Below are 14,204 nucleotides of genomic sequence, written 5' to 3' on the forward strand. Positions count from 1 at the left end.
TATGAGAAGCAAAACCAGGCCAGGAAAAAAAGTCATACTTATTTTTGCATAGGGCACCAAGGATTAACAAAGACCACTGGTACAGATTACACCTCAGTACTATGAGACTGAAAAAACAGAATATAGATAAATACACCAAAAGCTGCATTCTCTGGATTTATCAGGCTCTGAAGGGACTTGTTTATATATTTAAAATCTAATTAGTGCTCAAAAATCAGTACAGTTTCAATTTCATTTAATTGGCTGGGAAACAGACTGGCCGTTGCGGATGGGAAAGCCTGACAGAATACAACTAATTGTTCATATATATCAAATATTTAACAAAGGAAAGGGTTATGCATCCAAGTGGGAGAAAGAAGGAAGATGCCACGAGAGACCTACCTATTTTCACAAGATGTCTTAAATGCAAGAAATGTATGGCAAAAGGAATAGTAGAAAGGGCAAAGAAGTCAAAAGGGGGAAGCAACTTCTGAAGTAATGCAGCACATGAATATTTATAGCAGAAAAAGATAAGCGAAATTAATCTGTGTTGATAAATAAACATAACTTGGGAGAGACACAGGAATGGAAGAGGGGAAAAAAAAAAAAAAAAAAAAAAGTGTTCTGACAGCTAAAATGCTGTCGGGGCAGGCAGGACCTGTCAAGTAGCTGATCTAGTTTCAGAAGAGGTTACCTAACGCAACAAGAAATGTCTTCAGAGTAGTTGGCTTTTTCATCCCCCCTCCATGACAGAAGTAACTGCGACTTCAACTTTTTTCTCCCCTCAAACACTTGCAAACCAGACATAACACCAGTGTGATAATACATGAGGTTTTATAAGGAAAGAAAGCTAAGAACTAAGCACAGAGAAAGTGAAAAGAAGCTGTTTTTATTCTCGTCCTTAAGTTATACTAGAAGAAAGCCACATAATGGGTAGGTAGCAGTTTAACGGGTTAATGTGCAAGATTTTACAACACAGAAATGCTAAAACAACAGCCCATCCCAAGTTTAAAGAGCATGGAAAGCAAAAAGTCTTTCTAGCCGCCTGCCTGACTTCCTGATTCAGGGCAGGGATGAGAACATCTGCTCATTCTGCACATCTCTCCCAGAGATCTGAAATCCGGCCTTTCTGTATCTGTCTCAGGCTTGACAGTCTTTTGAAGATTATACGTAACATTTGAAAAACAGGAAAAAAAAAAAAAAATCATCTTAGGTCTTTGCAAAGGAAGGGCCGCGTACTGGAGATACCCAGAGGGTACTGTCAGATTAAATCATCTTGAAATGTAGCTCGAACAATGTCAGTTTGCTTCCACACACACTTCCCGCCTCTCTCCCACCGCATACAATAAAAACAAAAATTAAACCAAGCTGCTTTATTTAGTTCCGCGCTGCGGAATGGGGCAACGGCACCTTTACACAGGGAGCTGAGGCTCGGGGAAGGCTCAGACCCTGAGGGAACCACCCGGCCTTGCGGTGCCCGAGGGTTCAGAACCCCCATGGGTTCCCCCCCTCCACTCCAGCCCCGGGCCTTCTGAGGGGGCACCCGGGATCCTCGCCTCTCCCTTCGCTTGTCACCAGGCCACAGCGACGCGAGGGCCCCCGTAGAGGTGTCTGACCCCCTTTTCAAGGGACCGGGGGCAGCGGCGGGTGGGCCGGGGGCGCTGAGGCGGGCGGCCGCCCGCCTCAGCGCCCCCGGCCCACCCGCCGCTGCCCACACGGAGCTGTCAGGGCCCGGTGGGAAGGGAAGGGGGGGGGGGTACGCATGCGCGCCGCCGCGCGCCGGACCCTAACGGCCACCAACCGCCGCTCTCCCCTCAGCGCCGGGCCGACGGTTGGCGGGCGGACTCACCGAGGCGCAAGGGCTGGAGGTGGCGCTGGGGGTAGGCGAACGTTGTACCGTGACCAAAGCCATCGAGGAGGAGGAGGAGGAGGAGGAGGAGGAGGCGGCGGCGACGGAGGCGGCGGTGGGGTGTTCCCCCCCCCACCCCCGTGGCGGGCCGGTGAGGGGGCCTTTACTCCATGGCGGGTACCGGCGGCGGGAGGGCGGGGGGAAGCGGAGGTGGCGCGGCGCCGGCCGCAGGGGGCAGCAGCTCCACGCGCGCCAACGGCCTCTCGCCGACTGAGGCGCGCTGGGGCTGGGCCGGCCGGGCACAATAAGGCGCCAGGGCGCATGCGCCAGCTGTCAGCGCGGCACCGCCTTCCCCCCCTCAAACCGCCGGATTAACCCCTGCCGCGCCGGTCTACGGCCTGGAGAGGGTATGTGAAGAGTGTGTGTGTGTAAAGAGTGTGGAGAGTGTGTATGTGTATGTGGAGATCGTCTGTGTGTGGGGAGAGTGTGTGTGGAGAGTGTGTATGTGTGTGGAGAGCGTGTGTGGAGAGCGTGTGTGCGGCCTGGAGAGTGTGTGTGGAGAATGTGTGTGTAAAGAGTGTGGAGAGTGTACCTGTGGGTGCGAAGAGTGTCTGTGTGTGGGGAAAGTGTGTGTGGAGAGTGTGTGTGTAAAGAGTGTGGAGAGTGTGCCTGTGTGTGTGAAGAGCGTCTGTGTGTGGGGAGGGTGTGTGTGTGTGAAGAGTGTCTGTGTGGGGGGAAATTGTGTGGGGAGAGTGTGTGTGGAGAGTGTGTGCGGCCTGGAGAGCGTGTGTGGAGAATGTGTGTGTAAAGAGTGTGGAGAGTGTGCCTGCGGGTGCGAAGAGCGTCTGTGTGTGGGGAGAGTGTGGTGGAGATTGTGTGGCCTGGAGAGTGTGTGTGTGTGTAAAGAGCATGGAGAGTATGCCTGTGGGTGTGAAGAGCGTCTGTGTGTGGGGAAAGTGTGTGTGGAAACTGTGTGTGCAGCCTGGAGAGTGTGTGTGTGTGTAAAGAGTGTGGGGAGTGTGTGTGTGTGTGTGGGGAGAGCATCTGTGTGTGGGGAGAGTGTGTATGTGTGTGGAGAGCGTGTGTGGAGATCGTGTGTGCGGCCTGGAGAGTGTGTGTGGAGAATGTGTGTGTAAAGACTGTGGAGAGTGTGCCTGTGGGTGCGAAGAGTGTCTGTGTGTGGGGAAAGTGTGTGTGGAGAGTGTGTGTGGAGATTGTGTGTGCGGCCTGGAGAGTGTGTGTGTTTAAAGAGCGTGGAGAGTGCGTCTGTGTGTGTGAGGAGCGCCTGTGTGTGGGGAGAGCGTGTGCGGAGAGTGTGTTTATGTGTGGAGAGTGTGGAGAGTGTCTATGTGTGTGAAGACTGTGTGTGGAGTGTGTGTGGGTGTGGAGATTGTGTGTGCTGCCTGGAGTATGTGTGGAGACTGTGTGTGCCCGTGTGTGTGTAAGGAGGGTCTCATCCTTCCCATTCTGCCCTCACAATTTAGTAATGGGTGATTAGTAATTCTGTAGCCACTCAGAATATGGGGTGGGGGTTTTTTTTGGAAGCCCGTGCTGCTGGGAGCTGTGACAATGTGTATGGCACTGTACTCGGTGAAAGCTGGCCTTAGTGATCGCCTTCTGTGGCTTTTCCTTGGATTAGGGAGCAAAAGTAACACTTTCTGTCATGAAAACGGTATATAACACCTGTTTATACCTCAATGCACAAGCCCAAGCACCAAAAAACTAGTCTAATAAGTATGGAACCATAGACTAGTTTGGGTTGGAAGGGACCTTTAAAGGCCATCTAGTCCAACCCCCCCGCAATAACCAGGGACATGTTACACTAGATGAGGTTGCTCAGAGTCCCATCCAACCTGACCTAGAATGTTTCCAGGGATGGGGCATCTCCCATCTCTCTACGAGGGCAACCTGGGCCAGTGTTTCACCACCCTCAGTGTAAAAAATTTCTTCTTACCCTCTTTTAGTTTAAAAGCATTAGCAATAGGCCTTGCTAAAAAGTTGGTCCCTATTTTTCTTACAAGCCCCCTGTCATGGTTTAACCCCACCTGGCAACTAGGACCATGTGGCCGCTCAGTCACTTGCCCGGTTGAGACAGGGAAGAGAATCGGAAGAGTAAAAGTGAGGAAAAACTCATGGGTTGAGATAAAGACAGTTTAATAGGTAGAGCAAAAGCCACGCATGCAAGCAAAGCGAAACAAGGAATTAATTCCCTGTTTCTCATCAGCAGGCAGGTGTTCAGCCATCTCAAGGAAAGCAGGGCTCCATCACATCTAACAGGTACTTGGAAAGACATCGCTCTGGATGTCCCCTTTCTTCTTTCCTCAGCTTTATATGCTGAGCATGACATCCCATGGTATGGACCATACCTTTGGTCCGTTGGGGTCAGCTGTCCCAGCTGTGTCCTCTCCCAGCTTTTTGTGCCCTCTCAGCCTGCTCACTGGCAGGGTGGTGTGAGGAGCAGAAAAGGCCTTGAGAGCTTAGCAACACTAAACTAAAACCACCAGTGTGCTATCAAAAATATTTCTCATCCCAAATCCAAACCATGGCACTACACCAGCTGATAATAAATAAGTTAACTCTATCCCAGCTGAAACCACAGCACCCCCTTTAAGTAGTGAAAGGCCACATTTCCAGAATACAATACTGCTTGACAGTTTGGGTTCTGAGACAAGGGGCCCAATACTATTAAGCTTCATTTGTTTTGCCGTTTCAGCCTGGTGTTACCAAATTCATGGGAATATTGGCAGGGAGGTAATTGGGATCGAGAATGGTCTTGGACATCTAATGACAACACTACATATGATAAACAGAAGCCAGTCTAACTATTAGACAGAGCCAACTCTTCTTTGTCAAAAGCGTATATTAACCCATTGATTCCTTTTAAGCACTTGGTCCATATTTCATCTGCTTTCATCTGCTCCGCAGACTGACAGGACCATACGAGTCTCTTCTGCCCCTGCAAATCTAAGCACCAGAGAAGCCACATGGGAGCTCTTTAGGCCATTCCCCACTGCCCTGCAGTCAAAATAATTATGAGGGCGGTTCTGCTAGCTGGGCTTCACTCCAGTGAGGAAGCCAGGCTCGCTAACGAGGCATTTTGCCTCCTAGTGGACAGGAGAGGATGAAGAACAGGCTCCCTAAACTGGACTAAAGCTGAGCTTACAGCAAACCAGGATCTTGAATCATAGAATCATTCAGGTTGGAAAAGACCCTTGGGATCATCGAGTCCAACCATCAGCTCCACTCTACAAAGTTCTCCCCTACACCATATCCCCCAACACCACATCTAAATGACTCTTAAACACATTCAGGGATGGTGACTCAGCCACCTCCCTGGGCAGCCTGAGTCTGAAAGAGCCCCCAGTGGGATCCAAGCACATGGGGAGAATAAGCAAAACCCACAGGTAAACAAAGAGTCATTGTCCTGCCCTTTACAGCCATCACGTTGTTATTTTGAAACACAATATTTATGGAAAGTGTGCTAGCAGCTCCCTCTGATTTATGGCACAGAGGTCAAGAAAATGCCTTCCAGACCCCTTTTAAATTAGTATCCCCCAACTTCTGAATATTCCACAATTTCCCAATAAAACAGTATCTTTTACTGAGCAGCCTCTTGTCCAGTCACTCCCTCCCATTTATTTATTAAATGCCTTGCCTTCTCTGTGGGCAAATCTGCCATACAGATGTGGGTTTGGCGTATCTGTAGGGCAGATACAGATTGGCAAAGACTGTTCCAAATACAGACATCCTTTTGCCATTATAGATATAGCAAGCTGCGAGTTTTGGGAGAAGGACTGCTCTATGCTTGTGAGTTGCCACGTACCTGATGAATGTGTGTGTGATTTTTTCACATTTTCAAATGACACAGCTAGACCAGAAAGGCTGTTAGGGGTAGCTACTGAAAAAAGCTCTATCTGCTCTAAATGTAGTTTCAACAGAACTTCTTTCCTATCAATATTTGCTACTTATTCCAGCTGTGTAACTAAACTGCATAACGTATGTTTTTCAGACCATATTATTCAACTTTTTATTTAGTTCATACCCAGTTCAGGAAAGAACAGAAGTAAAACGTTAACTAAAAATGTCATGGATCAACAAAATAATGGAGCCCATGGGAACCTTTTTGTTTTCAAAAATTCTAAAGATTACGTAGGTTTGCTGCTATATTTATTGTAGATGGTACAATATTATATTTTGTTATATTTTTTGTTTGTTATATTTTACTCAAACATGGCGTTTGTTCTCCTAACTACATTTTTCTGTCTTATTTTCTGTGAAACTGAAAAAGTGCTTTGTCTCCTGGCAAAGCATTTCTTTCTTTCGGGTAAAAATGATCCTGCCTCACTTACTAGTCCCTTGGGGAAGGTTTTGGGAACATAAGAAGCATGGGCTCAAGTCCTTGGCGTGTGCAATGTGTTGGTTATACAAAACATGGTGAAGCTTAGCAGAGAGGTTCTTTGTGATTACCAGCCACCGTGTGGAGGTAGTAGCCAGATAGGAGGCCTTGCTGCGCTAAGTTTTTTGCCATAATTTTCAGCGGAGGCAGGAGTCACATCTGAGGATTGGGAAGTTTGTTCTTCTCTGGCATATGACAGGAATCTTAATGCTTTTTGCTTTTCTCTAAAGCATAATATCTGGATAATTGTTGTGTTTCACTCAAATGGATTCCTGTAAATATAGGGCTGCTTCAAGGCATGTGGCTTCTTTTCTGATATGTCTGCATTGATAGAGTGGATAGGTGGCACACAAGTGCCCAGGGTATTCTAGCAATTCCCTCACCTGGGACTGGTGTTTCATTCTGGATTTTGAGCAAGTCATGCAGGGATTACTATCAAGAAATGATTATTTAAACCACCTTCCAAAATAGACTTTTGTGTAATTTTCATATATCTGATAGCTCTTCCAGGTATTTGAACAGCAAACATTTTTTAAAAAACATTTACCACAAGTAAATAATGGAGTTGCTATCTACAGTTAGCTAAAGGTCCAGCATATCAGTTATTAGCTACAATAATCACAGATTGCAATGGTTCTCTGAGCCATTAGAAAGGTATAATTTACACGTGCAATGTTTTTTAGCAGCAGAATTTAAATGTGAAGGAGGAAGCCATAAGGCAGATGTATTCTGATTGAAAAGAGCAATTAGAGGGCAGCTTGTGGTCACAGCATCATGGTTGGTACAAAAAAGAGACTGGAAGCCTGTGGCCTTGTTCTTCCCCGTGCTGAAAGCACTGTGGTCAGCACCTGCAGCTTTAGCCCAATATATCATTTAAAGGATGTGAAGCTACACATGAGCTGGTTTTGTATGCATTTCCAAAACTGACTGTTTTCTTTCTTTAATACACTGCAAACATTTCTCTGGCTAACACAACTTATTATTACTACATGTCAGGGCTTTTATTGCATAATCTTGGCATCAGCTGCAAAAGGCAACTGAGTGCTCCCAAAATGTATCTTACACAGAAAACCAAAAAAAAGATAGAAGAGGCAATTCCAGCAAAACATCTGTGATGACATATTCAGCCCATTATTTTGTCAACAGTGCAAGTATTTGATGGCATAATAAAAGGATACACTTTGCTTAGCAAAAACATTAAGGGATAACAGCCAAGTTAAATAGGGTGCGATTAAAGGTTTGCTTAACCCACGGGATTCCACATCCAGAAAGAAAAGGATAGAGCCATTTTTATCCCTCTTTCCAATATCTATTTGTATGCTCTTGTTTGGGGGTTAAAAAATCACTTTAAGAAAAGGGAGAGTATTTTTTGTAATTTATGTTTCATACTGAAAAAAAGTTGTGTATGTTAATAGCAACAAAAATCTGAATTGCAAAGGGGAAAAATCAAGCCCACCTGGGAGAAGAGATAACAGGAATTAATCGTGTGCAAACTGCTTTAAGGAAAAAAGAGCACAATCCAGTTTAAAGCCTCATTTTAAATTATTCCTGTGCACTAATTTTCTGCTTCATTTTATTGACATAATTGATGCTATACTTTAACACATCTTGGAAATACACTGCAATGACCATATTTCCTTCTGATACATGTTTTTTCAAACAAAGAGCAAAGAAGTGATAATTTATGACAGTGTATTTTTCACATGAAAGTTGACTTTCATGAAAAGTAACTGGTTTTGTGGGTTTTTTTGTGCTATGCTTCCTCTCTGCAAGCAAATACTGAATTCTAAAATCAAGTCAGTATTGTAGTGTCTATGGCATGTTACTACACTGGTAACCTTGGCATTTCAGGGGTATTTGAAAGTGTCCAATAGAAACATTTTTTCAGAGAGACACTTAGCACAGATGGCCAAAGGTATCTATGGAAATTATAACCATATATTTTTTTCTGAAATACCTACAGGAGTATATAGAGCAAAATAAATGTTACCGGGTACAGACACCAGAAATTCTTGTAGTGTCCTCCTTTCCAGAAAATACAGTAAAAATAAAATAGAAATTGAGGCTTTTGACTGTCCAACTAAAGTATAATTGTTATTGTAATTTCTGAGCAAATTTCCTCTTTGTAAAAAAACCTGTACAGAGCATACATACTTTCTAACTTCTATGGCAGCTCTTAGGAACAAAACTGAACCTTTTTTTTACAGGCAGCATAAATGTTGTACTGGGTTGATGATGGGACTCTGGGTGCATGTCACTTAGAGCTATTTCCAATTCCAGAGTTTTACAAATTAATTGTTATTTACCTTGGTGTTGTTGGTGCTATAATAAATAACAAATGACTTGATGAAGATGACAAAGAATGACATTTCTGAGCCTGCAGTTAAAACTCCAGAGTTCCTAAACTAGAGAATAAATGTGAGTGTCAGTAACTGTTTCAGATTTTGGAAAAATTCTGTTATTTATATTAAACCTCTATTTCAAATGTTGCCACGAGCTCAGCTGGCCCATAAAATGGAGACTAATACTCTGCTAGAGGGTAGGGTATCGTGCAGCTGTTCCAATGACAAATACCATAGATAAAGTCACAGTTTAGTTTTCCTGCAGGTAGACAATCCAATGATCGTGCCTCTTCCCGTGTGAAATACAAAGAAAGAAAAAGCATTAGATAAACCTCATTTCCTGGCAGAAATTGCCATAAATTTCTCAGTTAGAAGTCCTGCATAACACTAAGGAAATCACTGAACAGACTCCTGATTTACATTAGTATAAATTAGTGCAGAATGGCTGTCATAGATATTTTTGTCTTTTCCCTTTCCTTTCTCTGTGTTGCATATTCTTCAAGAGTATAGGAGGAATTATTTAAGGTGATTAATCAAATTCCTTTAGATTCAGGTTTAAAGGCAGTCTAACAAAATGGCACTATGAACTCCCCCCTTATTGGTGCTGTACGTGCCTTTCCTGCAAGGCTGCTTCAAAGTGACACAGTTCTTTACAAAAAAGAGAGCCTGAAAACGTTTAAATTGAGTTTGTAATTAATTTCTTTTTATCTCTCAGGTTCTCACATCTGGTTAATACATCCCTCAGTTCAGCTTGTAATAGACTCACAACAGTTCTGGACTTCGTGAACATTGAATTGGAAGGTAAACCTCCTGTCACTGGGCACCTGTGGATTCTCTCTCTGACTGTTTGTGTCCTTAATGTTGTCTGTTACTATTCATAGTCTTTTTTATTTTAGTTTATTTTCAGTCATGTGATGCAATAATCTAAGTTCAGTACAGAAGAGTCTGTTGGGCTGCCAAAGCTAAAAGACGACCTACAGCAATTCTGAGTCGTGGAAGAGACATAGCAACCTTTGGGATTATTGCTTAGCAACTGCAAACACACAGAGGAGTAAAACTCACAGCCCAGCTCCACAGCAGGTCTGAGAAATCCCTAATTCACTTTAAGATTTTTAATGGTTGAGAACAGATGGGCATATATTAAATTCCTGTTCATTTGCAAAGCCACTTTGAAAGCAGGAGGAATATGATCTATTTTGAAACCTGCTCCAAAGGTAAGAAAAACAGTTTTTCAAAGCTTCAGAAAGCAAAAGAGCAAGTCTTTTTAAATTTTAATTGTATTGAAAAGAAGATCATATATGAAAAGGGCATTGGCTCTTTGTTATTGTTGAGATAAACATCTTCTCTGAGCATGTTAGGGAAAGGCAAAACTATTTCTGAGTGATAGAGTGTCAAAGAGATTGGAGTTTGTTTTTGAAAAGACTTTTGTAACTCAAACATCGCCAAAATGTTTACCTAGACAAACTTTAGTCTTTCCTGGCCCTGTCCCACCCTTCAGAATTCTCCAACAGAATAACAATGAAATCATAGAAGTCTTATTTATGAGCAGATTTGGGTTTTGTACAGAAAATGGAGAGATAATCTTTCTGTACCTGTAGGGATTCCAGCAAGAACATTTCTCTCACAGAAAAGGAGCCAGGAAAGTGGCATCCTACTAAATAATGAAAAGCTTATCTTGCCTTCAGCTTGAGCAAAGGCTTACAGGAAACTTTATATCACATTTCAAATTTCCTGGGTGTTTCTAAAGCTTATCTCCGTGCACTATGCTTACTTTTATTTGGACAATCAAGCCTCCACTTGGTAATGTCATAGGCCTTGAGAGCTCTATATATTATGGGAAAAATTCTCAACTAATGTAAATCAGCACTGAAGTTCATGAGCCAATGGTGTCTTATACAAACTGGAGGTGTGTCCCTATAATCCTCCACAAATTCCAAGTTTCAGGGCCTCCTTTGTTGTTTATTTTAACAGTTATTTGCTATTTGTATGTTCTTCTGTACCCTCAGTCTCCTTTATCTGTCCTGCATTAAAGCAGTGGTTCTGCTTTATTTCCTGGAGCTTCCATTCTTGGAGCTATGCAAATGCCATGGGATTGAAACAGAACAGTTGCACTTGGTTGTGTTTTGTTTTGTTTTGTTTTTTTCAGAGACATAGAGATACTTTATAAACGTTTACCAGTCCTCAAAATCATCCTAACAAATGGTTGAGAGCAGTGCAAAAAATACATTCATCATCATTCAGAATCGGCCACCTCATAAAGCAGAGTGCAGTTGTCACTTTAACATTGCACAGAAACTGCAGAGTGGTTTCATAAAAGATGTTAAAAAATAACATAAGCATTTGAAACTGCAAGAACAGTTTATTTTGGCACAACAAAACCAGCTGATTTGGACTGTGACCAGAACATTTGGTTAACACCCTGCTTTGAACCAGAAACAGTCTGGTTTAACAGCTTATTGAAAGAAACTCACCTAAGCAAGGAACAATTTGACAGGGTTGATGGGTTTCCCTTTCTACCATTATAAATCTGGTCTCCTTTACAGCTCATGTCCTTCCGTGGCAAAAACAGCTACCTTCTTAAAATCCTCTGTGTGGGTCAGGCAGGCGGCTTGATCCATAAATCCATCTCACTCCCCAGCAGGTAATCACCTTTGAAAACAAATTACCAGAAGATGCCAACAAGCCCATCGAGAAAACAGACATAGAAATTTAGTGCTGTGAGGTATCCTGCCTATCCAAGCAATATTTGGACTCGGACAATGGTTTTGAACCAGAAGGTCAACATATTAGTAATTACATTTGTGTGCCAGGAGGGCTGTAGATCACATTTAAGCATTTCCTGGAAGGCTGAACTCTCTTCAGAACCGCTACAAATGCTTAAATATGAAGAGCAAAACATATCAAAAGCAATGGTATTGCTATGGATACTGAAAGGCCTTAATGAAAAGCACTTTTAAATAAGAGTTTGAAAAGGATAGCGTGGCAGCAAGTTGAGAGTGGAGTTTCATCTTTAGTTTGGAAAGGTGTTAGGCTCTCTCTGTTAGTATCACCCTTCCCTTGCTGCGGTTTAACACTGAGCTGGGGTTTTTTCAGTGCGCTGGTGATTTTTCGTGCTTTGAATCAAGTAGTTAGGCAACATTCTGCTCCATTCTGTATGTCTAAGTCCCATTACAGATGCAGACAATTACGCATGGAGACATATAGCAATAGTTTTCAAATTGCGCCTTGTGAGTGACTCAGTTTCTTCCTGATACTTCACAGAATGAACATTTTGAGAAGGAAACAGTGGAGTATGGGAAATTGTAAAGGGAGATATCTGCAACTCTCTGTAGGTCTGTCTTTTACAGAATAATCTACAAGATTAAGTGCTTGTGAACAGCTTAATTACAGAGTATATGGTATAGAGTTTCCCTTTCTGTAGGAGCTCTGCTGACCCCTACACCTGCATCCTCGTTACCTGAACAAAATGTCCAGGGGAAAAAATAGTTGCCAAAGTTGTAGTCTATGGGAGAAGCTTCCTCACTGTTTTTCACAGCTACAGAAAAGATGAAGCAGAAGGCGGCATGTGGATAAAGAAATCTTGCTGCTAGGCATCTGGTATTTTCCATTACTTGCTTATTTTGTTTCATATCCACCAGATTTCCTGGATGCATGGAATGGGACCTAAACAGAAAAAATGATGCTAGGGGTAAGAGGAATCCACTGGTTAGAACTGGGGGAAAAGACTTCTGAGCACTGTTCCCCGCTTGGTTTCTGAGTCTCTAAGTGACCTGGAATTAATCACTTCTTTTCGGTGTCTCAGTTTCTTCTGCTGTAAGAAAGGAACACACTTATTTAGTTGCTCTGTCTCCAAGGGCTGTTGTGATACATAATTAATCTTTATAAATCATTTACTGATCTTTGAAGTGAAGAGGCTGTATTTATTTTAAGAGTACAAAGCAGCAGCAACAATAAAAAAAGGAAGATAGAAAAAGAATATTAGTTAATTCCTAACAATAGATTTTCTTCCTGTGTCATCTGCTAGGACAACGGGGCATCTTTTGGCACTATATAACATGCTGCTTTTGTTCTGTGTCACAGTGATTGAAGTATGGCTGCTCGGCCAGAAGAAGCAGCCCAGACTGCAGGTCTAAACCATCCCAAACTTGGAGGTAAGAGTATGACTGCCACAGAAATGAAGAGAAAGCAGAGGAAGGATAAGCTGCCATGTGATAGTAATTATGCTCCATGGAAAGACTGTTTTTATGAAAAGGTACAGCAGAGGTGTCTGAGTCTGCAAGAGACAAAGGTGAAAATGATTCATGCACAAAAGGTGAAAGAAGAAAACGTAAAAAAGAGGGAACCCTGTGACTGGCTGTCCAAAGAGTGGTTCAGTGAAGACAGAGAGTCACTAGATACTCGTATCTATTTGCTTGACAAACTCTTACCTACATTAATCCCAGGAGTGGAGAACCTGTTAATGGAAGTGGAAAGAAAGAATGTGCTTGCACCAGACAAAGAACCAACCAAGTTTAACCCCATTAATTTTCTTGGAGAATATCTGATGAGACATCACCCTCAGTATGGAATTTCTATAAAACCAGGCCCGTACCTGAGAGGAATGAAGATGGTCCTGGAGCAGCTAAAAGCTGAGGTGCCAGGCACAGCATCAGAGAGGTGAGAGAATTGAAAGTGTGACTGCTCACAAGACCAGAGCTGGTGTCTTGGTCTGTATTTTACAAAAGGAATGATGTGACTGCAGCCTGGCTGGCAAAATGTCGAGCAAAATGAACCTTGTGGAGTACAGTGCCAGAGATGGTAGTTGTCTCATAAAAACTTGAGAAGCAGGATGAATGCCAGAACACGTCACACAAAATGAAACACTAGTTATTCCTGTTTAAGGCAATATTCTGTCCTTCACAAGTATATAGCTCCTCTCCAGACTCTATCTTAATTAAATATATGGAATGCAAACTGCTTTCAAACCAGTCTAGGTTAGTGACAGCAGTTCTTTAGGACAGGTGTTGGTATCAAAGGGCTATGGACTCTTCAGATCGTTTCTTCTGTAGTCTCCCAAACTTTAGAAAAAGATAACCTTCTTTACCTCCTTCACATGACTTCTCTAGACCAAACCAACAACGATATTGTCCTGGCACATCATAGAAACTCTGTCTCCTGGGCTTTTTACTTTAGCCTTTCCTTTCAGATTCCTTTTTCCCTTTAAAGTAGAAACTGTTTCGTATTTTATGTTCCTTGTTTCTGGGGTATATTCTAGGCTGCTTGCTTTAGTATAATATTTAATGAATATTGGAAGGGGGTTCCATGGCATCTTACAATGTGCTAAGGTTAGAATGTGAGTGCATTAGGTGAACAATAATGCTTTCATTTTAATTGCTTTATTCAGAAAAATATAGAAGTGAACATTTGTTTTTATAGATGACCCAGAGGTGATTGTGAATCATGTCAAAATTACTCATTCACTACTAGATCGCTTTACTCCATATCTGTGTTTGTGGAATAATGACTTCTATTTGAATGGCTGTCTCTTCTATTTGCATAAATGGTACATACAGCTTGAAAATTGGTTTCAGGGTTTCAGTGTCAGGAATGAAGGAAGTAAAATGCTGAGGTGTCTTATGCATAAACTCTAAATGAAGAT

The 14,204-nt window shown here is 42.8% G+C and overlaps 2 protein-coding genes across 2 annotated transcripts in view; one reads left to right on the forward strand and one right to left on the reverse strand.

Annotated features, from left to right (window-relative positions):
* The window catches only part of SSH2 (slingshot protein phosphatase 2), a 102,328-nt gene extending 100,156 nt beyond the window's left edge, over positions 1–2,172 (reverse strand). The window contains 3 exon segments of the mRNA XM_074160510.1: positions 1,829–2,009; positions 2,011–2,141; positions 2,143–2,172. Of these exon segments, the coding sequence (XP_074016611.1) occupies positions 1,829–2,009; positions 2,011–2,141; positions 2,143–2,151 (321 nt within the window). The 5' untranslated portion in view covers positions 2,152–2,172.
* EFCAB5 (EF-hand calcium binding domain 5) overlaps positions 1,803–14,204 on the forward strand; it is a 43,233-nt gene continuing 30,831 nt past the window's right edge. Inside the window, exons 1-4 of the mRNA XM_074160509.1 lie at positions 1,803–1,979; positions 9,282–9,367; positions 9,463–9,646; positions 12,647–13,222. Of these exons, the coding sequence (XP_074016610.1) occupies positions 12,657–13,222 (566 nt within the window). The 5' untranslated portion in view covers positions 1,803–1,979; positions 9,282–9,367; positions 9,463–9,646; positions 12,647–12,656. The remainder of the gene's footprint in view (positions 1,980–9,281; positions 9,368–9,462; positions 9,647–12,646; positions 13,223–14,204) is intronic.

Source organism: Numenius arquata, chromosome 18 (genome assembly GCF_964106895.1).
Source record: "Numenius arquata chromosome 18, bNumArq3.hap1.1, whole genome shotgun sequence".
In the NCBI taxonomy this organism is placed as follows: domain Eukaryota; kingdom Metazoa; phylum Chordata; class Aves; order Charadriiformes; family Scolopacidae; genus Numenius; species Numenius arquata.